The sequence below is a fragment of the Motacilla alba genome, chromosome 1, assembly GCF_015832195.1.
Source record: "Motacilla alba alba isolate MOTALB_02 chromosome 1, Motacilla_alba_V1.0_pri, whole genome shotgun sequence".
Classification (NCBI taxonomy): domain Eukaryota; kingdom Metazoa; phylum Chordata; class Aves; order Passeriformes; family Motacillidae; genus Motacilla; species Motacilla alba.
Genome location: NC_052016.1, coordinates 30668466 through 30691221, shown reverse-complemented (window position 1 = coordinate 30691221; position 22756 = coordinate 30668466). Strand labels below are relative to the sequence as shown.

The window sequence follows — 22756 nt, the reverse complement described above, 5'->3', positions numbered from 1 at the left end:
GCGCGCGCGCACCGTGCGTCCTCCGGCGCGTGCGACGGGGGGCGGGGGGAACGTGAGGGGCGGGTCACGTGGGCGGCGGCCACGGGAGCGCCTTGCCGAGGGCGGGGGTGGCGGCGGCTGTTCGTCTGTCCTCCCGTCCGTCCGACCGACCGACCGCCGCAATGCAGAACGTCATCAACACGGTGAAGGGGAAGGCTCTGGAAGTGGCCGAGTACCTCACGCCCGTGCTCAAGGTGCCGGTCCTGTGCGGGAGCCGGGATGGGGAGGAGGGACATCCATGGCTGTCCCCGCCTGCGGGCGCACTTCCTTGCATGAGCCCCGGGAGCCGGCTGTCGGTGCCCTGGTCGACCGGGCCCGAGGAGCTGCGTGGCTGCGGGTCTGGAAAGGCGCGGTGCTGGGCGTGCTGACATAGTCATCGGCCCTCATCTCGCACCGGTATGGGGGGAACCTCGGCCGGCGCTCACATCCCGCAGAAGGGGGAGCATCCACCTGGGAGGGGCGGGCCTCTCGAAGAACAGGTGTTGCTGCTCCTGTTTCTCAAGGAATGACTTAAATGTATTGCCGTTTTCTGTAAAAGTCACGGAAATTTTACGTAGTTGTGTCTCCAGGAGTTGAAATCCGAGCGTACAGACACGCTTGAGCCTGGTTTCAGGAATTGCGTTGTAATGGTTATTTTGGGTAAAGGGCAACTTTTTCAGCCGACATTAAAAAGTCCAGACTAAAACAACATAATTAACCACACCATTGTCGTGTGAGCAGGTTTTACATAACACAGCTTATTCCTGTGTCAGAATTACAGTATTAATACAAGCCTCTGTGCACCAAAGTAGCTGAGAATAGCAGAAATGAACCATTGGGTCCTTATAAAAGTAGGCAGCACATCTGTTAAGCTCTTGTTACTGCATATTTAAGTAGAAACAAATTATGGTTTTCTGTAGTTGTTAGACTATGTCCCATTCTCTGACTCGTATTTGCAAACATTTTTTTATATAAACCCTAAATTTGTATGCGAGTGCTTAACTTGGCAGCAGTTTTTTCACTACTGATTTTGATACTTCTGCATGCTTTTGAAAAAACACTTGTTTATGACAACAGTCTCTCTGCCTGTGGCTTTGATGTTTGACCTTTTATGTGCTTTGCACCCTGCAGCTTACTTCTCTGGGTAGATAGCAGGGACAGTCAATTATTAATTGAACGTGTCCCTCTATGGTGTTTGGGATGCTCTTGTCTGGATAGTGAACCTTCCTAGAGTTGCCCACCAATGTGAAATGTCTGGGTTGCAGTGAAGTTGTGCCATGGGAAGGTGAAGTGAGTTGTTCAGTAGTACAGTTGCTGTTGCACAGCTGGTGTAATAGTGGATGAATCCATGTGTCCAGATGGATTATTGGGAGGAGGCAGGAGTAGAACCTTCCAGAAATGGAAGGTGTTGATACTATGTGTATATGTTCCCTTTACAAGGGGGAAATAAATACTCTAATTGGGTAATTTTTGAAAGAAACTAGACCTGTGTCTCTCACAATTGAAGAATTTACTTACACGGGAAAATGAGCTATTTACCCTCGGGGAACAGAGGATGGATATTTCAAATGTTTTCTTTCTGTAGTTCCAGAGACACAAGTTTGTGCATGTTCCCTACTGCTTATGGCTCATTTTGAGGGGAACCAGTAAGTTGTCTCCACTGTGGTGTTGCACAATGTGATATTGAGGATTCTGAGTTTTATAACAATTGAAATTACTTAGATTTCAGTCACCTAGCATATAGTGATGTTACAATGTTTGTAGAGCTGCTGTTTTCCTTATCTTTATCTTGTTCTTAAGCATATCTTCCTTAGAACTGAGGCAGTAAGGCAGTAATCAGTACATATGAAACAGGTGTGCTCCTTTCATTTTCTGTAGCACAGGTGATAGCAGACACTGGGGTAAGGAACACGAATAACCAAATTTAGCAGGGGCTGCTTTTGTTCTATGTTTTCTGGCTGGTTGAATATGGTGAAGTTGTGGCTGGCAGCAAGACATGTTCAGCTGATGCTTTTAGTCTAGATAGGGGGAAAAAAATAGGTTCCTTAGGGCAAGAAGTCAGCTATGCCATGGTTGAGATTGTATTCTCTTTCGAAAGCCAGTTTTGAATAGCTTTAATGCTGGAGAACAATGGGATACCTTGATACTTGAGGCTTTTCTGAAGAAACAAACAACCAGAAGTCAAAACATAATACACTTAGTCTGGATTTGAATGTAATACAAGATGTGTTAACCTTCATAAATGTGTCCTTTAATGCTGAAGTACTAATTTCTCCATGCAGAATAACTCTGGTGTCTGTTCACCATCTATTCTTTCATTCATGGAACTCCCCACAACAATATGCAAAAACTGAAGCTATTTCCGTGGGGTGCATGATGAAAGCACAGAAATGGGCATTAAAAGAGAGTCTATTACTAAGTCTTTGTATTTAACTTTTTCTACCCTAGAGAGTCGGTTTGGTCTTTCATTAACGACTTTATTTAACGGCAAAAGCCTCTTATTGATGCATTGCAGTGCTGTTCACTGCCTAGAACTCTGGAGTCCTTGACAGTTAGGATCACTGATTCCAACTGATTTTCTGTTTCTTACTGGCAAACATAATACTGAGTGCTAGTCATCTTTTCTTCCTTATTGCTATAATTGGCAGTAGCAAAAATGATTATTTTGTATAGGTGATAATTTTTCATAATACCTGATATTTTGCAACAAGTAATTTTGGGGAGCCTTACTTCATTATTTTCTAATGTAAGTTGCCTGTCAGTCGTAGCAGAAGTTACCTCCAGGCTGATTCTTGGATCTCTGGACAGAACTAATTGCAAAATGAGAGTAGAGAAGATGTTTGTCTTTCCAGTAAAGTGGATTGTGTTGATTTGTCAGCAGTTCTCAAAATTTCTAAACTTTTCTCTTGCAGGAGTCCAAGTTTAAAGAAACTGGAGTAATTACACCCGAAGAAGTAAGTATATAGAGACTTAAATTTATTTTGAACGTAATGATGCATTTTTTAATGCAAAACGACCATGTTAAACAGATCATGTCTTGGCCAATTTTTGCTTCTTGAAACAATTTCCACAAAGTGAAATTTCTAAGTGGCCTTTTTTACTCTACAGATTGAAGTAGATCAACATAATTTCTCCTGAGATGGCATTAGGCATCTGAATGTGGGATGCTTCTTTCCTCTATTATGCTGTGAAAAGATTGTAAAGAAGCTGGGTCAACAGCTCCATTTGTCATGGGAGTTCACGACTGAAGTAGGAATGTAGGAAAGGTTTTTAAAGTCTTTCCTCTGAGGAACTTGAAGAGGAGCTTTTATCTTTGGAACAGTCTTTGCTTACCTCTGTTTTTGTTCCTTCCAAGGCTCTGTAAAGATCATTACATATATTTGTCCACACCATGTATCCAATGATTATTATTTTTCCCTCTTCTCTATAGGCTGCTTTAGGCTGGTTGTATTTTGAATTGCTGCCAAGCAGTTGTATTTTTTTAAGAACTCCAATGCAAACAGCAACAAACAGGATTTTTTTCCTGTAACAGTAAGAGCACTGTGTTGAGCTATTTTAATTTCCCCCTTACGCTTTTTCTCATTGAAGTGTTGTTAATCTGCAAATACTTCGTCTTTACAGAGTTCTAATAAAACAGTGTTAGGTAGAATGAAAGACTCTAACAGAAAAAACTACTATTAGGTAGAATAAAAAAAAAAACAATAAAAATTGTGAAGATGAGATTGAAAAAAATGGAACAAATGATGACTGATGCAGGTACATAATGTGGACAGAAATATTTTTCCTAATATTGGTGCCTGTATTTTTCTGCTGTGTTGCCTTGGCAAGCAAACACTCATTCTCTCTCTCTGACACAGAAGTATCACACAGGAAAACAGGCTTAGCAACATGGTGTTCTGTTCTGATAACTGTATGTATGTGTGTGTGTATAAATATTCATATATGTTAAACAATAATGCATGGTCTTTATTGTATATAAACTAGAATAACAGAGAAAGTCTGGACAAATATTCTACCAGTACTTAATCCCTTTGTGGTTTATGGGAGAAGAATTTGCAGTAGTATTGTCAGAAAAGGCATCTTCTATAGAACGTAGGAAGAACCACACTGCATTACATTAAACAGTTTGCAGCCTTTAAACACTGCCAGGAGTGTGAATTGTCCATGTTCTCTGTGTCAAGTTAGATTCTGCTGGGATGAATAAATGGGATCCTTCAAAACAGTAGTCAAGGGAACCAGTTATACAGCAAGATTAAATTTTTGGTAAATTTAGATGAAGCTGGAGCATAGACCTGCTGATTGCCCTTTTGACAGTCTTTATATAGGAATGGTTGCTAAAGAAGAATAATGATACTAGGGTGTTGTCTTTGAATGAGTTTGGATTTCGTGGGTAATTTAAGCTGTAGTTTAGTCTGAGACACTAACTGGTGTATAGATTTTTGTGGGGTTCCTGTGACTTGCCTCTGAGGATGAATAAATTGAGACTAAAGATGACTCATTAATCAAAATCAACACCTACTTCCTTTTTTCACTTATCTGTGCACTTGATTTATTTTCAAAAAATTCTTGTGTGTCATAAATTCTTACTAGTTAATACCTCCAAAAGATGACACCTGTTTTAATTATATGCGTAAATACAGGGAAATTGTTAAAATCATTCTCTTCAGGACTAGAAATAAAATGTCCTAAAATTGATCTCCTTCCACTTTCCAGTACTGATTCAGAAATGAGGTAGCATCAGTGCTTGAGAGATAGAAAGTGAAACCAGTGAGATAATTTTGTTGCCTAAGGTGAAAAAAATGTAGATGAAACTTCAAATGCTGTTTTAGGGCTATGTATCTGTTAGACCCACAAACTACACTGGTTTTTCATCTTTAGTAATATATTTCAACATTGCTGTCACAGAGTTCCAATTCCTTGAACAGAATTTTAAATAATTCTGGAGTTTCATTTATGTTTACTATGTAAGAGATAATAAGTTTTAAAATTTCCCTGTGTACTGGGAGAGTTTTCTGGGTTCTTTTTAAAGGATTCCATTTTGCTAGAGGTTTCTGTTGAAAATAGGTGAAAGGGAAGCAGTTTTGCAGAGATTAAGCCCGTTAATCCATGTGCAGTGCGCACTGTGGTGTTTTCTGCTGTGCTGATCCTCCTCCCTTTGGAGGACGCGGGGAGGAAATGGCTGTGACCTGCTGCAAGCGTGTTATGTCACACTGCAGCAGCTCCTGGGCAGCTGGGAAGGCTGGTGGTATAAACTGGCACTTCAAGACGAGAGCACCTGTAGCAATAGCTGTGCACCTCATATTCCAAAGGGACTGCTGCAAAGCCCACAAAAAGTCACTTGAGTGCAGGCTTGCCTTCCTCTATTTATGTGTACAAAAGCAAGCCTGAAGGGTTAGACTTTGCTGCATGAATTTTGAGTTTGTACACAAGTCTAGCATGACATTGCTGGCAAGTTTAACATGACAGTATCACTTTGAAATAGTAATGCAATTTTATAAAAGGCTTCATCTTTGATACTAAAAACAAGCAGAGTGAATATTTTTTAAAACTATTTCTTCAGAACAAAGTTACTGATAAGATTTGTTGTGTACTAAGTAAGTGGTAATCCATTTTTAGTTTACATCAGTGATCAGCTATTATAGTGATGGTCATTATATAAAATGTGTGCTGTTTATTTTTTTGTTGCAGTTCTCTCACTGATTCAGTGGATTGACGGTCTGGCTTTTATTACTGCAAAATTGTTTTGAACAAGGAAAGAGAATTAAACTTTTTTTTTTTTTTTTTACATTGAGCTCTTTGTTATCTTTGCAAAAGTTTGAATAGTGGCAAATAAAAATTATTTCTTTATTACAAAGTATACTAGATCCCGCTACTATTTTGGTTCTTACTAGACTGGCAGGTAGTATCACAGCTTTTGAAACACTGATTTGCTATGGTGCTTAGTAAGCATTTCAGGTGAAGTTGATTTTATCTTTGCATTTTCATGGTTACTGAGATATGGGGTTAAAATAAAGCATCAAGATTATTGAAACATTTGTTAATTACACAGTTAATTGATCAAAGGAATGTGAAACTGAAATACTAATGCTGAGAAAAAAATTGAGATTTTTGCCTTTGGCCATATGTAACAGTAATTTTTTTTTCGTGCCTTAACAGTTTGTTGCAGCTGGAGACCACTTAGTTCACCACTGTCCTACTTGGCAATGGTAAGGAAAATTGAAAGAATTGTAGAAAGATAGCATTCTACCAAAGCTGTGTCCAGTAAAACTTTTATGATGGCTCTATAGGGCTTAATAATTGCTGTACAGCAGTAGTTGAGATGAGGATTCGCTTGGGGGTTTTTTGTTTGTTTTTCTAAGGCTTTAGGGGAAATAATCTGTTACATACTGTGAAGGGTTTTAGTGCTTAGTTGCAGTAGCAGCATGTCTCCCCAGGTTTGGCTTGGTGATTGAAAAAGCAAAGGCCATGTGCAACTTGAATTGCCAGGCAGTAGCTGTCAATGGTGTATTTTCACAAGCATTTGTTAATAATTGTATTCAAATTAATCCACAGCAGTTCACTTTATGCAGTGATTGCCCTTAGAAATCCTTTCTGTTTCGTGTACAGTAAGGGTGCAAATAAGGTGCCTCCTTATGTTTTACTGGTTTCTTGCATTATGAAACTGTTTCTAAATGAGCATTGTCTGTGCAGATGGTATCATCAGGGTCTTGACTCTGTACTGAGCCTTGAATTGCTGAAGGAAAAATTGCTATGTTTGAGTCATTGTTTTCCTGCCCCTTTGTCACCTCCTTCAGAGGAAACATGATGTTGAGTCTGGCAGCAGTTTGGAATGGGCTATTTAGAATGTTACTCTTATTTCAAACCAAAAATCACTAAAGGTGAAGGCAAATGCTTGAGTAATGTGAAATTAAGAGTACTTAAGCACTAGTGGCTATGGACAGATTCTGTATTTATAGAGGTTTATTTCTTGCTTTTTTGAAGTTGCTTTCTTCAGACATTTGCTACTTCGTTGTTGCTGATCCTAGAAAATTTTATATAGAATAGATTATTCTGTCAACCCATCTTTACTTTGCCATCTCAAGGTGAATGTTTTTGAGGCATAAAATGGTTTTGATCTCAGAACAGTTAGAGGTGGCCAAGCTTTCTAACACCGAACCAAATGTATGTAAGGAAGAGTAAAGTCACAGCAAACGGATTCTGAGAATAGGTCAAGAGGATTATATAAAATGTTCCTGTCACAACGTGAAAATAGAGGGGTTCTTTTGTTTGCAGGTCATCACATTCTCAAATGGTGCACTTCATTTTACAGGGCTTCAGGAGAAGAACTAAAAGTCAAAGCTTATCTGCCAACAGACAAACAGTTTCTGGTAACTAAAAATGGTAAGCCTGAAATTTAAATATAAGTATTCTTAGAGTTGACAGTATGGTTGACTGTGCTGTCAACTCCACCAATTGTATTGATACAGGAAGCAAATACCTTACAATTCGGATGCTCTGGCTTTGCAATATTAAAGAAGTTTTTCCTGCCCTCCTAAATTCTTTTTCTTAGACCAATTTATAGTAGAGCTTTATATGAGACATAAAGCTTGCCTTGATGAAGTACAAATGAACTTTAAACATTATTAACCTCTTTGTCTGTCTTTGCTTGAACTCATGTTCAGTGTCTAAAATAAAGATATGTTTATTTTCCTCATTCCTTTGGAAACTCAGGCTATTAAAGGGTTTTCAAAATGTTTTTCATAGTGACACTGATACTTCTAATTCAAGTATGTAGTTAATGTCAATGCCCTTGTCAATTAGAATCATATAAATACAATCTTGAATTAATGTTTTTCAGCTTCACAGTTGTGTTTATATAATACACGTGGTGACGACTTCTTAATGGATAAGAAGGATAACATTTTGGCACAACTATGGGGAAATCTGAAAGATGATGTATCAAAATGTCTCGAAGCTATTAGATGAAGCATTAGCACTAAGAAAGCCTGAGGAAATTTTTGCCTGCAGAGGATTGTATTATATACTTGGATTTTCATTGCTGGCTTTTGGAGTCTTGCAATGCACTATCATGTGAAAATTACTACAGTAGCATTGGACATTCTCCTGACATGGGCCTCATTGTTTGATAGCCAGCTGATCTGCTTTGTTACTTTTCCTGCTACTACTGAGATTCCTCGTTGCTCTGATCCTCTTGATCACATTCCAAAATAATGTGCTTCCTGCTGCTGGTGTTACATTTGCCTCCCACCTGAGTAGAAGTTGTGGGCTGTAGTTGAGACTTGGAACCATCCTACAGACCTCATTTTAGAAGTCTTTGGATGACTTCACTTTGTCTTTCACACCTCTTTTATACCTTTCTGAAAGGTTAAAGAGAAGTTTTCAAATGCTGCATAAATATCTATTTTTCTCCACGTTAATAGAAAAGGACGGAGCATTTTCTACATAGTGCTTGTTTACACTATTGGAAAACGCCTGCTTTGTCTTGATCAGATATTCAGTCTTTCTTTGACTATTTTCTGAAAATGTTATCTAAACCTCTATTTAAATGGCTCTGTAATGCATATGACAGAAGTTATTCTTAATATCACATGATTTCTGACCTTCTAAACTTCTTGATGTTAAATTATAATTAAACATACCTAATGCATTGCATAAGTAGCTGCTGCAAACTTTTAGCAGAATTGTAAAGCCTAAATGAATTTGGAAAACTGATGAAAATCCAGGCAAAGTTGTCCTTGGTTGTTTACCAGTGTGAAGAAAACTTACAGGTTCTCTCCAATTGTTAGCAAATGAGAAATTAATTATTTTCTAATCCTTAAGAGATTGGATGAAACTGCTCTAATACTTAACAGAAAGATGAACTTCTAAGGCTACAGCAATCATTGTATTTTACATTAAGTAAAATATGTGGTACAGCATATCAACATATTTTTGGAAGTTCATACTTTTGCATTTAAAATACAGCCTTAGGATTCCTTAAATAGGGATATATGAAAGATTGCCACATTTTATAAGGTCTTGTAGGACAATGTCATGCTCCAGTCTGGCTTTGTATAAGAATGACTGACTGTATTCTTTTTGTTTTGTCATTTTTTGTAGTGCCGTGCTATAAAAGGTGCAAGCAGATGGAGTACTCAGATGAGCAGGAGGCAATTATAGAAGAAGATGATGGTGATGGGGGATGGGTAGACACTTTTCACAATGCAGGTATTCAGGGTCTTGCTGCAGGCTTTGCATTTGGCAATCTGTTTTTCAGTTTCCACTCTTAGAAAGTAAAATGTTTCTTAAATACACATCTGTGTACCAATATGTAGTCTGGAGGAAGTAAGTTACATTATCAGCTACCCACCTGATTGGTACAAGATGTTTAACTGTGTGGCTGTATATGCTTGAAACAGGCTCCTTTTCAGAGATGATGGCACTAAAGTTCTAGGAAGTTATTTTAAAATATGTGTAGTGACTCATTCCTTAGTAAGGAAATCCTGTGAAGATGATGTTAGTTTAAATTGTGGATGCAGTACTAAAAAGAAATATGTTAAGTACAGAGATGAGAGTGGGAGATGATCCTATTTTACAATAAGCCCTTAAATAAGTTTGTGTTTATAAAGAAGTCTAAAAAATACTGCCTATATGAATCTTTCTCACTGGCTTTTCTAGCACAGTGTCTTAAAAGTACTTCTGTTTTTTTTCTAATTGGCAATGGTGTTCTGTCATGTGTTAATACAATTCTGTCCTTCAATGATGTTTTCTCCACCATTTCCAAAATTACTCATCTAAGTTTTTACTTTTTTTGGTGGAATTTTTTTTTCTGTTATGTGGAGAAAGTTCTCTAAATAATTTGCGAGGGTGGGGAGAAAAAGGGTTGGAGATGATGCCTTTTTTTTCTGTAGGCATACATTTTTCATCATTGGCAATTCTTAAAGGTATCATAGTTCATAATCGAATGCTCTCCCGCACCAAAGAAATAGTTTGGAATAACTTTGTCATGTCCTTGAATTAAGTGTGCAGTATCCATCCCTGCTGTGAATAGACTCTTCTGCCAGGTTTTTCCTTTTAGAGTTGACTGGTTTGGGCACCATAGAGTACAGCACAGCTGTAACACCCTGGCCAAACCTTGCCAGGTCTCTTAAGTGCTGTCAAATGAGATAAAATCTGTTTCCACAGCTGAAGAGTTAATCAGATAAATGTACTCTGTCAAAGCAGAATCTTGGCATGTATCCCAAAAGGTACTGTGTGAGAACTGCAGTAAGACTAGAAGGCTAATGAGGAGGATCTCAAGATTGGACACTTCTATAATTTGGGGTGGTTTTATACCCCCACTTCTCAGCTAAAAGCATTGAGTGCTGTGCTACATTTTGCTTTGTCACTGCTTTCAGGAAGCTCAGAAATATTCATAAATGCCTGTCTTTTTCATGAAGTTGAGTTTCATTGTTGTGATGTGAGTGCCTCTCCTGAATTCACTTTTATGCAAAAATACCTTAAAATAGAAGTCCAAATTCACAGAGTTCCATCATGGATTTTTTAAGACATGGCACATCTGTGCTGTGGTGCTCTGTGTTATTGGTATGGTTTCCTTAGGGATGTTCAGCACTAAGCATGTTACCAGTGCCAGATGAACAGCTTCTCACATATCAGGATTGTTAAGATGTGACTTGGAAAGATGAGACACTGCCTTTGAAATCCTTGCAAACTCTTTCTATGCTGTTCTCTAACCAAGAACCAAGCTTTTTTAACACAAACTTCTTGTTCAATTTACAGGTATAGTGGGTGCAACAGAAGCAGTTAAGGAGATCACATTAGACAGTAAGGTAGTTGTTTCTAAATTTTTCTGTTGCTTTTTTACAGACGTGAAGGTAATAGTAGTTTTACCAGTGTCAATCTAGTACTCCAGTACTCCCTGTGAAAGATTAAATTATACTTTGTCATTAATTCTTTTGCAGATGTACATTGACCCTCAGAGCCTGTGATATTAGTCTAAGCATGTGCATCTCCTTATTGCTGCGTTTATTGAGGCATTTGTCTTTTTAGCCAGCGTGCTTCTGTGCCAGGCTTCTACAAACTGAAAATGAAATTCTGTTTACACTGATGTCACACATTTGTGTTCTAAGACATTAGTGTTTAGAAATCTAATGCAAAGAAATTTTTATGTGGAAAAATAATGAGGGAATGTAAAGTATTTCTTTGTGATCTTCAACTACAGCAAGCAGACTTCTAGCACATTGGTCCAGTTTGACAGGTTTATGCCCTTCAGTTTAGAAGAACTTTACTTGTTTAAATGTATACATGTTATGAAATCCTCAGTTTCTGCATGTTTCCAAAAAGTCACTTCAGCAGGAAACAAACGTGAAACTTAAGTCCTCAGGAAGTACTTGAAATGCAAATGTATTGGCTAACATGTTTATGAAACATGAAGAAAGTCACAGAGACTCAAAATGCTTTTGAAGATGAGTTTGTATGAGGAGTTCTGTCTGTGTGCTGTGAGCATCCAAGAAGCTTTGGATTCTAAAAATTAGGGGGAAAAATGGGCTGCCCTATGCTACTGTATAATTATAAACAGCTCAAAATATTATTGATTTGATGAACAGTGAAGTTCAGGTATTCCAAATGACTTTGCTGAATATAGTAAAAATACTGCTTTTTTACAAGTCAACAACTTGAGGGTGGCAGAAATGCGCAAGGAATAACTACAGTTGATCACTTTTTCTGCAAAACACAATACTTGCAGAATGTTACTTTGATTCTTAACTGCTGCTGTTGTGTGTTTTGCATTGGATTTTATTTCTGTTGTGTGTAGAAAAACTTGCTTGCTTGAGGGTCCAATCCAGGAGGACAACTCTTTCTTGCTGATGTTCTGTTTGACAGTGCACTTTATCACTGAGTTTCTTACTGGTTTTGGTGGTTTGGGTTTTTTAAATGGAAGAAAAACAAAAAACCAGCCACCTGATGCTCAGAATTAGAGGAGCTTCTAACTGTAGCAGTTATTAGGAGTATTCTCCTAAAATCATTATGAAATCTCTATAAATGGAGACCTTTACTTTCTGAATTTCTTTGGAGTTGTCCATTGAATTCTGTGCTATGCAAGGCCCAAAAGTTACCTGTGGGCTTGTGCTGTATTTGTTTCTGTTGGACTGTAATTCTTGCGTTGCAGAATTATATCAAAATGTGATACCTTTTGTGACTCTCTTGTGTTTTAAAACATTTATGGACAGGGCTCACAGTCTGTGAAACTGGATGACACTTTTAGTCATATAATAGAGTTTATGTAGTCCCATAAAGAGGAGGGGGTTGGACTTGATCATCCTTATGGGTTCCTTCCTTGAGATATTTTATGATAACTGCTGCACAGTTGGCTGTGGGTTAGAACTTAAAAAAATCTTGAACTACATGTTTAGTCTTAGCTGTTTAGCCTTTCATTTGAGATGGATGAATCTCTTGATTGCTTAACACCATGTTTCTTTAGGAATTAAATAATTCCAGATTGCAAAGTCAAAGGAAAACTTTTTAAATGGATTTTTAATGTCATACTAGGACTTTGAAACAAGGATGAGTTATTAAGCAAATGTTTGAGTTCAGTGTAGTCCTCCTTAATATTTCAGAAATTAACTTTCTGGCTCACTGAATGTGTTGACTGGACTTAACAGCTTCAATTTTTTGGGGCTGTTAAGCTATGTAGATGCAACAGTCATTAAAGCAGTATTTTCAATTTAACTTCTAAAGGATAATATAAAAATACCAGAGTGTTCAGCATCTTGTGAAAATGATGATGAGGAAGATGAAGGAGAAGCTGCAGACATGGAAGGTATTTCCTTAATTTGGGTGGGACATATTTTATTTCAGGTCTTTAACTAAAGCAATACACTCTAAAACACCACTCATTCTTTGCAAGGAATTCATGCTGAAAAATTTCAGTAGGCCTGTGCTCTTTAGCGTCCTTTGTGTGGTTTTATTGATGCATGTTTACTCTAACTTGTGTGCCAAAAACCTGACTGAATGTTAGTGATTGGAAAATTGTGTAGCAGAGCAGATCTAAGAAAGTATAAATTGGGGATTAAGCAGTTTCCTTCCAGCTTCATACCTACACTTAAACTCAATCTGCCTATATAAAATCACTGAAGTATAGCTCCGCCTACTTACTGTAGTCTTGGTGAAATTTGTGTTTGAAAAGGGATAGTCTGGTTTGGGGATTGGGAAGGTTACCTGAATAAAACTTCTTTAGATACATGTAGATTTTTTTAAAGTAGTTGTTTATGAATGACAAATATAATGACTGGCTACAAGCTGAACACAGAATTTTATGGGTCTTCTTTTCAGAGTATGAAGAAAGTGGGCTATTGGAGACAGATGATGTGAGTGAACAGTTCTCTATCTTGCCTGTTACAATATAAGCACAAGCAAAATAAAAATAATGATAAACGCCTGAAATAACAAGCTTATGAGTAGTAGGGTTGCTGAGCTTGGATTCCTATGGATTTGTCTCCTGCCAATCTACTGCACTAACTTCAACCCTTGGGTTCTGAAAGATTTTTCCCACAGAAATTTTCCTTGGTTTTGCTAATCCTTTTTGTTCTGCTTGTACACACAGCGCTGTATTCAAGAGAAGTTAAAAAATGCAGTGGTGGTTCTTGGGGCTTACACAGGGAGGATGAGTGGCCTGTAGGTTCAGTAGATTACACCAATCCATCAGGCTTTTATAGAGAAAACAGAAGGCCTCATTATTTGTGGTACTATGCTAAGGTCTTCATGAACCTGCACAAACTGAGACCTTTGCCTTCTGAGTTTCATTGGAATTGTCTGTTGTTTGTGAAAGAAGGTAGGGGGTGTTACATCATAGCTGCCTACTTCCTTAAGAAATCAGACCTTTTTTGAAAAGTAGAAAAAAATCACCAAAAATAAAACCAAAAAATACTTTTTGGGCGAGAAACTGATGGTCCTAATTTAGAAATAAAAACAAACCGTAAGTTGGTGGTTTTTTGTGCCCACTTAAGAACATTTTTAAAAGTTTTACAGTTTTACATAACTACTTAGGATGGGAAAGGAGGGAACTCAAGCAAGATTATTCTAATCTTGTTATTTTTACCTTGAACCAGGCAACACTTGACACACGACAGATTGTAGAAGCTAACAAAACTAAGGTTGATGTTGGTGGAGAAGATGCTATTCTACAGACTAGAACCTATGACCTCTACATCACTTATGACAAATATTACCAAACTCCAAGGCTCTGGTTATTTGGATATGATGAGGTATATCTATGTTGGGGTTTTTTTCGTGCTTCTGTAAAATTAGGCTCACTGTATCAAATAGGCTATTTTGTTGCTTACTCATAATTGAAATTTAAAGGAAAAAATGGTGAGAAAACCATTAAGCAATATAGACTTGTAGGCAGGACTTTTATTATACTTGCAACAAGTTGGAGCAATTTCACTGAAACCTGCACGTGATAACTGAACACAATTTGAAGGAAGCCACTGGTGTTTTTGTTAGCACTGTAGGTAATTACTGGTAATTACCCCAGTAAACTCAGTCAAGTAAGCAGGTATGTGTTTTCATCTCCTTCAGGAGGAAAGGAATATATAAATAGTTCGTCCCGTTAATCACTAGATTTCTAGAGTTAAAGTTGGGTAGGGCCCACTGGTCAAATACCAAGGTGGGAACCTAGTTGGTTGTTAAATGCATTGACTATACCACTCAAAGGAAAATCTGTGCAGTACTATTTTTATGCCATATGGATTTTAACACAGTTCTTCCACTGTACTTTCAGAACCTTTATATTTTAGATGCCTGTAATTTTTGGGGCATTATGTGTTACTGATGTTGGAAAGGAGCAAGTTTCTTTGTTAGTAATGGTTTTGTTCTTGTGTTCCTTGTTCTTCTCTAGCAGCGGCAGCCTTTAACAGTAGAGCATATGTATGAAGATATTAGTCAAGATCACGTCAAAAAAACAGTGACCATTGAAAACCATCCTCATCTTCCTCCACCTCCCATGTGTTCAGTTCATCCATGCAGGTAAGTCTTTGTTTCTGGTCTGATACAGCCTGCAGATACAAGGCACTTCGCTGCTCTTGTTGAGGATTTTTTTCAGGTCTTGTGGACATATTTCTACGATTGGCTGCTGTAGTGGTCTGTTAGCTTCTGAGGCAGTATGAAAAGAAGGGTTCAGCAGTTCTCTGAGTTCATTCCAGTGCTCACTGCGGCGTGTTCTTCATTTAGCGCTGTCTTCTCTGATCAACTTGCTTTTTTAACTCGTCTTCCCCATGTACTCCAGGAGGTGGCAGACTACCAGAATTCCATGAAATAAGGTTTTATCCTTTTGTCTACTTTTGGGGGAGAGTAGAAGTACAGTGTGTACTTTTTGCAGCTGAAAAAGCTATTTGAACATTAAATAGCAGTTTCTTATTTTATGTTAACTACCTCCTGCTCCCCTTTAAATTTTGCACTGATTAATAGAGAGCCTGTGATTGTCACACCAAAGTATTTGTTGAACACAACTGTAAAACACAGTTGGTTTTTCTGGGTATTTAATGTTCCATTTTCCATATTTCTCACCCAAGATATAGGGAGCCTGTAGTTCAACTTGTTCCACAGATATTTTTTCTAGATCTTTGAAAGCTGCATCTTGTCTTGGATGTAGGCCCTAACATCCTTTTAGGTGTCTTAGTGATACAGAGCCAGTATCTAAAACAGTGTAATTCCTCATGACAGTATGAAGTTCCTGGAGGTACAAATTTGGGCTTTTACCTTTTAAGAAGGGCTATTCTTTGTATGATTGCATATGTTTAAAAGAACAAATTTAGAGTTCATATTGCCAGTTTAGTTTAATTTCCTCTGACCTAAACACTTAGGCTATCCATGTCACTAGCTGAGTGTCAAATAATCAACTTGTTGACAAGCTTGTGGTCATTTTCACAGACTCAAAGCATTCTTTGAACTCTAAGCTTCTGGCTTAGCATTTATTTGTTCATCAGTCTTTAGAGAAGAGAGCAAGGGAATTTTGCAACAAGTATTTTATGGCTAATTTTGGTCTTAAGAGGATATATATTCATGTGCTTTGTAAATGTGTATATCATGTTTCTTGCAGTTCACAGTTCATTAGCCACTGCTTTTCAAAAGTGTTTGCTTTTGCCAAGCAGTCAGACTTACATATGGACAGTATTGAGCAGAGAAGCCGTTGTACTGGGAAGTAATTTTTTCCCCTCTAGTGGTCTAGTTGAAAATTTTGGAGTAGTGAAGTTTATTCTTTTTCTTTAAATCATCAGGTTTAAGTCTGCATTAACATGAAAATGTCAGTCTGGGTGCTCAAGAGTAATACAAGAAGCGGAACTGGAAGAACTTCAAAGCAAATAAAGAATAGAACATAAAACAACATAAGGCCTCTGTTAATCTGTGAGACCTCCACGTGTTGAATGAATATGGGATTACAGCTCTGGTCATCTGTTCTGTAGTCTGTGAGGTGAAAGAAGACTAAAACTGGAAAAGATGTGGAGATTTGTGTGGGATAACCAAAGTTATACAGCTCTTCCCCATAAGAAATAAATAATCTGTGTCCCTTAATATTTGATAAAGCTGAGCAGGGAGTTATGATATTGGTGACCTTCACTATGAATGACGCAGGAGGTGAAATAATAGGATTTAAGTTTTCTTCCTATAGTGAAACTGGTGGTATTGAATGCTACTCTGCTGGCATTTTCAAAGCCAGAAAGGATTAATTTCTGCACACACCACCTAACTAAACTAAGTATTTATTTAAGCAATAGTATGTTAATGAAATAAAATTTGACAAGGTTATTAAAAGTGCAGTTACTAGAAGGGTTCAGAATAAGAAAGTCCCTGGGTAATTTCTAGCAATATGCTGGAAATGCAGTTCTAGTAGTGCTTTGACAGAGCATTTATGAGGTGCTTGTTCCAGCCTCTTTATTGAGCATGTACTATAAAACAGGAAGGAGAACCAGGTAGATCTTTGGTTTGAATCCAGTGAGATGTTCTTGTACCTTGTATTAACATACCAGTTTAATCTCAACCTGTTCGTGACTTTGACTGTCCTTTTGTTTGCTGTCTGAAGGATTTTGGACAAAAAATGGACGCATCTTTTTTGTGCAACTTGTGTTTTTGATGGAGTGTCAAGTGGGAGGAATGTAGGAGGTTTTAACAGACTGACTGGGAAGATGATTAATAGGAGAAAAAGAGGAAAAAAATCTTGAAGCTAAAATTTAATTTACTTTGTGTTTGCTGGAAGCCTTGCTAGTAAATTGTTTGGGAAGAAGCTTCTGTTGATGTGTATTTGGAGGGTACTCTAAGAGCAAAGATGCAGAGATATTTCAGCATGATAGCCCTCACTGACTAGGTAGAAGTGTGGGGTTTATACTGGGCTGTGGCTGCAATTTTATTTGCTTAATTTTAGTTATTACTCTGCAGAGGTATTAGCAGTGCACTGCTGATCTGTGAATTTGGGTTGAGTCTCTTCACAGGTGAGAGCTGTGATCATGTTTTCACTTCCTCTGAGGCCAGTGAAGTGGCAGTTCCTTTGTTATGTAATCTACACTTATGCTTGAAGGAATGGTTTACATCATGAGACTTGTTTCAGCTTTAAGCATGAAAGAGATGATTGATAGTGAAGTGAAACAAGTCTGTTGCTAATCTTAAAAATGGAGGAAACTGTAGCCCTTCTCAAAAAGTGATGTCATGGATCTGCAACTGCTTAACGCTGGAAAGAGTTTAAATGGTAGTGTTGAGGCTGTGAAGAAAGAGGCTAACAGCATATCTAAAATGGAGGTTTTAAGAATGTTTTCTTACTTTCCAAGTAAGCTATTCTGTTTTTTCAAATTGGTAAGGCTAACAGCTGAGAAGGTCTGGGCTTCTGGATGGAAACCAATAGCCAAACTGTTTCTTTGTTTGTAATTCAGCTAGGAGCTATGAGTGTTTAGTTACATCTGCTGCTATTGCTTCCCATCATGTTATAGAAATTATGTAAGATATTTGTATGATTCCAAACGTTTTTATTGCAATGTGCATATCCTTGTGTCAGGTGTCAGAGAAAGGAAAGAAACGGCAGTCGGATGCCACTGTCAGCTGCTTGAGATGGCTTCTATTTTGAGTAGTTAGTGAAAATTGTTCATCTTACAGCTCTTCTGTAAGTTGTAGTTCTTGTCAGCATTTTTATGGTACTGGGGGGAACATAGTCAACTTCCTCATTAATTGCTGTAAACTGCTTTAATCACGATTCGCAGCTTTTTCTTTGAGTGCTGTGAAGGGACTATCAAACAGGTTAACAACTAAACACATTTATAATTAAATCATAACTACTTGCATTTATTCCAAGGGCTTACTTGTCTCCATTTCAGAATAGTGATAGGCTTCCGAACTTTTTTTGCTTCTAATGTGTTCTAAATATCTGCAGGGAAAGATTTCTAGATAAAAGGATATTTTAGCTTACATTTCTTCAAAAGTTATTTCTTTCCTTTGTAGTGTATTTATATATTTTATGTTCATTCCTCCAAGTTTTCTTACAGAAGGAGACTGAAAACAGGAAACAAACTTTATGAAGTTTATAAAGTACCTGCAAAGCTTTTCATGAGTAACTGTATGACAGCAATAATGACCATTACTCTGCAGCCATTATAGAATTTGAGGTACCTGACTAGTTCTTAGAAAACAGAAAACAGCAAATGTCATTAAGATGTATGAAGTTGAGTCAGTATGCTGTTAAGGACTTCTAATGGCTGCATGGTGACCTGTATTCTGTGCCAGTTAGAAAAGCAGTCCACAGTTATGCATAAGGTCAAAACTTAAGTTTTGGCAGTGGCCAGCTTCCTACAGAGGGGCAGCTGGCCTTGGCACCTGAAATGGCATGTGTTCCTCAGGGCATTATGGGGATCCAGAATTGGAATCAGCTCTGAGGGTTAGTTGACTTGCAAAGACCAACAGTAAATGACAAATGCTGACCTTTAATATTTCCCCAGACTTGCATGTTCCTGTTTACAGTGTGTCTTGGTAACTTTGCAACAGCTTCCTTCCTTGTTTCCATCCAGTGGCAGCATGATTAACTTTGGTGGTGATTACTAAATGCCAGTTGCTGATCAGCCATTTAGATTGACATACTGGTATTAAGACATGATCAGAAAGTTATGCAAACTCTGCTTCCCACTCATCCTTCTTCTCAGTTGGCATTTTGGTTGTCTTGGGATAGGTATTTTAAACTACTGCTGCTCACTTACCTGCAGTGCTGTGTGGATAGACGCCCATAGCCCTGTATTATGTCACTGGTGAAGATTACCAGCAGAATCCTCTATTTGAAACAAGGTCGAAGTATAGATAAATGTAAGATTAATTATACAGCCTTGGGAGTTTGTGTTAAATGTACGTAAATAAAACATAATTTTACATACAGTAGTTCTCCCCTCTGATTTGATATGTTCTTCATCCCTTAGTTTATGGGATACAAGAACTGCCTTGAACACAAGAACATTACTTCCAAATTGTAACTGGTCATTAACGGTTTTGAAGTCTTTATCATTAAGGATATTCCAAACTATAGCAGACAAATTAAAGCACTCAACACTGAGTGATCTGTTCTAGTTGACTGCTTGTTGAGCAAGGAGGGCTTTAGACTAGATGATGACCAGTCTCTTCCAGCCCTGGCTGTTCTGTAATTTTGTGTTGCATTCCCAGGACCAGCTTTGTGCACAAATATCATGTGGTTCATAGTAGGTCTGGGATGTCACTGATGAGAATGTAAAAACTCAGTGAGCTGAGAAGTGTTTATCCTTCCCTGTAGTGCTTTACAATAATAGAGTTACAAGAAAGAAGAAACTAGCTTAGAAACTGTTGATTAGCTATAGAACCCAAGTTACCACCAGAGAAAGTTTCCATACCTTAAACCAGTCCTAGAGCAATAGTTCTGAATTTATGCAGGGTTGATTTAATCTGCCTTTCCTAGGAAACTATTAACTGTTTTAGTGTTTTAAACCTCTTCAAGCTTTACAAGTTTGAGTGCAGCAGAGGCAGCTAAAAATGATACAGCAGTTTCTGGACATCATCTTCAGGGGGCATCTGGGAACTTCTGGTGGCTGGCTGCTGGTCAGTATTACCTTCTAGGGACTTGCCTGGGGGCTTTATAGGCATTTAGCAATTAAAAGTAATACTGGTGTCAAGCAGTATGCATTCACTCTCATTGCACTCTACGTTAGAGCATACAAAATTTGACAAAGGACATTGAGTCTACGTTGTAGCATACATCATTTTTTGCTTTCTGTGGGAATGTAAGGAGCTGTTAAATAATGCTACATTCATCACTTAATGTTAATTTTCAGTTACTGTTGCTATTTTACTTTCTTAGTAAACTGAAAATTTCATATTGCTGCTTCTGAACGTAATGGTCCAAAATTATTTAATTTGCACAAAACCTATTCATCCTGATGAAGAGGGAGTTGCCTCTTCCTTAAAATGTTTTGTTTCTGATCTGTTTTTCAGGCATGCAGAAGTCATGAAGAAAATAATTGAGACTGTTGCAGAAGGTGGGGGAGAACTTGGAGTTCACATGTATCCTTTTTCATTATTGAACAGATTCTTGGACACTTCTTGCAGTGTAAGGTCTGTTATTTCAAGGTTCATAAGCTGAAACACAATTGTGTGAAAGCAGTGAATAGCTGCTTGGGGTAGCACTAGGTGGAGTTCTGGGATGAGCTCCTTTGTGCAAGCAGACTCCATTAAGTTTTTGGGGGAACATGAGGTGGTGTATGGCAGGAGCAATGGGGAAGGTAGGTGGGTTTGAAGGGACAGGATTGAGCCCTTGTTTGTAAGGGTGTGAAGGAGGTAGCTGTGAGCATGCAATGGAGATGCCAATGTAGGAGGGTGAGACTGCAGGTTCACAGACTCCATCCAGAGTGTAATCAGTGCTTAGCAGAGCAGTTTTTGTATTAGATTTTAATCTGAAATTAATATCTGAAAGGTGTAGAGGTCCTACTATTCTGTATTCTTCATGTGAGCAATATCTTGGTAAAACAACATTGCTGACAAAAAGCAATGAAAATCACTTAAACCACTCTGAACATCAATATCAAATGCCTCACAATTAAAATTTTCTTTCAGGAAGCTGAGTGATCTTAGTTATGCTTTGTAGTAATCAATAGTATACTTTCTGACTGGAGCAGCCTCCGTGATAAAAGCGTGTCCCTTCAAAATATTGTTCTTTGCTGCAAATAAGCAGGATTTACTGAGCAGCTAAAGGTTTTGAATCAGTAAAGTTTTCATTTACTGTATGAGTTGAGACTTGCTCAATTTGTGCAACAAGTAACTGGAACTGAACTGGAAAATAACTTGTCTGTCACAGTTGTTCAAGTCTCCTAGTCCTCAATAGTTGCAGGTAGCTTTTTTTTCTTGGTTTTTCTTTTTTTTAATCACTTAACAAATTGGTGCATTTTTAACATTTCTTTACTCATTTTCATATATCTTCTGTTTGTGAAGAAATGGTGTGTGAGACTGTTATGTCAAAACAGCTGGGTTTACTTAGGTCCAGTACCAATGTAACTTAATAGTCAATTGAAAGTAGTGATTTCTATTAAATTTTCAGTTCCCTATCTGCCTCTTTCCCACATGGACAGAGACTTTAGATTGTAATTATTCAATACACTCCAGACCGCAAATTCAGGCCCAACATGCATTTGAAAGTGACATATACAAGGGAACTCTTCTCTGTAAAGAATGTGACTTCTGCTTTGCTTTGCTGGATTTCTAGATATTGTACATTTTCCTTAATAAGAAATTCAGGTACCTTCTTATTTTCTTGAAATTTGTGCAGGCAGTCATTCCAACAATAGAATACGACTACACAAGACACTTTACGATGTAACTAAAATAAGAGATGTGTTCCTCTAATTATCAAATCTTTTTTTAAATAACCCATCCATGTGACTTATACAATATTATATGCAATTTCTGTAACTAATCTTTTATCAACTTGATGCATTAAAATAAAATGTTCCATTACCAGCCTTTTTAATAAAAATCTCTGTGTGAAATATAAATAAATCACTTTCATTCCAGTACAGATGCTGCACTAAGAGTTGGGATTTTTTTTTCTCCATAATTCCTAAATTTCCTTCCATGAGATTATTTTCATATATGTTAGAAACTGAAATCTATTTTTGTAGTAGAAGCTTTGTTGCTTTTATAGCTTTGTTGCTGATTCCTGAAAATGTACTTCTTTTTCTTTTTTTTTTCCCTCCCATTTAAATTCACTTGGGAGCTTTGTGGAGGAATTTTTTTCCAGCTGTGAATGGTTATATTTCCTCTATCTGGAGGACTATTTTAAAATATTAAAAAAATAAGTGATTGTCTTGTTAAGAAAGTCTGACTACACCTTTAACAAGTAACTGTAACTAACCAGGCTTTGGAAGGTGATTTACACTTGAGCAAGACTAGAGATAGAATATTTGAGGAGACAGTGAAGGGATATTCTTTATGTGGTCTGTTTCTCTTGTAACAACAAACAGTCTTGTTGACAAAAATACAGCTTGAGGGTAAAGGGAAAAGATTGCTATGTCATAGCAAGGTTCAATCTTGATTATTTGTTTGTCTCAGCTACACTAATTGCGAGTCTAATAGCATGATTTCCTCCTTGGGATGAACATGCGTGGAGTTGTTTGTTGATTCAGATACTGCAGAGGCATCCAGACTTCAGCAGCCATTTTCTGTCCAGTAAAATGTAAGGTTTATATTAATGAAACATGGAGGAAAGGACCAT

At 37.7% G+C, this 22756-nt stretch overlaps 1 protein-coding gene across 1 annotated transcript; it reads left to right on the top strand.

Annotated features, from left to right (window-relative positions):
* Window positions 1–45: 45 nt before the first annotated feature.
* On the top strand, window positions 46–22060 carry ATG3 (autophagy related 3). Its single transcript, XM_038131899.1, has 12 exons — window positions 46–233; window positions 2931–2972; window positions 6175–6224; window positions 7328–7398; window positions 9118–9225; window positions 10777–10826; window positions 12736–12817; window positions 13330–13364; window positions 14106–14261; window positions 14897–15024; window positions 20485–20553; window positions 21781–22060. The coding sequence occupies exons 1-12, from the start codon at window positions 162–164 to the stop codon at window positions 21860–21862; spliced, it is 945 nt and encodes a 314-aa protein (XP_037987827.1). The 5' UTR covers window positions 46–161; the 3' UTR covers window positions 21863–22060.
* The last annotated feature ends 696 nt before the right edge of the window (window positions 22061–22756 follow it).

Bases quoted from the DNA above. Each gene is read 5' to 3' on its own strand.
- ATG3 (XM_038131899.1), top strand. From the start codon at position 162: ATGCAGAACGTCATCAACACGGTGAAGGGGAAGGCTCTGGAAGTGGCC. The intron at 12,818-13,329 runs GTATTTCCTTAA...TCTTCTTTTCAG, and splicing joins AGAAGCTGCAGACATGGAAG to AGTATGAAGAAAGTGGGCTA. The intron at 20,554-21,780 runs GTATCCTTTTTC...TAAGAAATTCAG, and splicing joins GGAGAACTTGGAGTTCACAT to GTACCTTCTTATTTTCTTGA.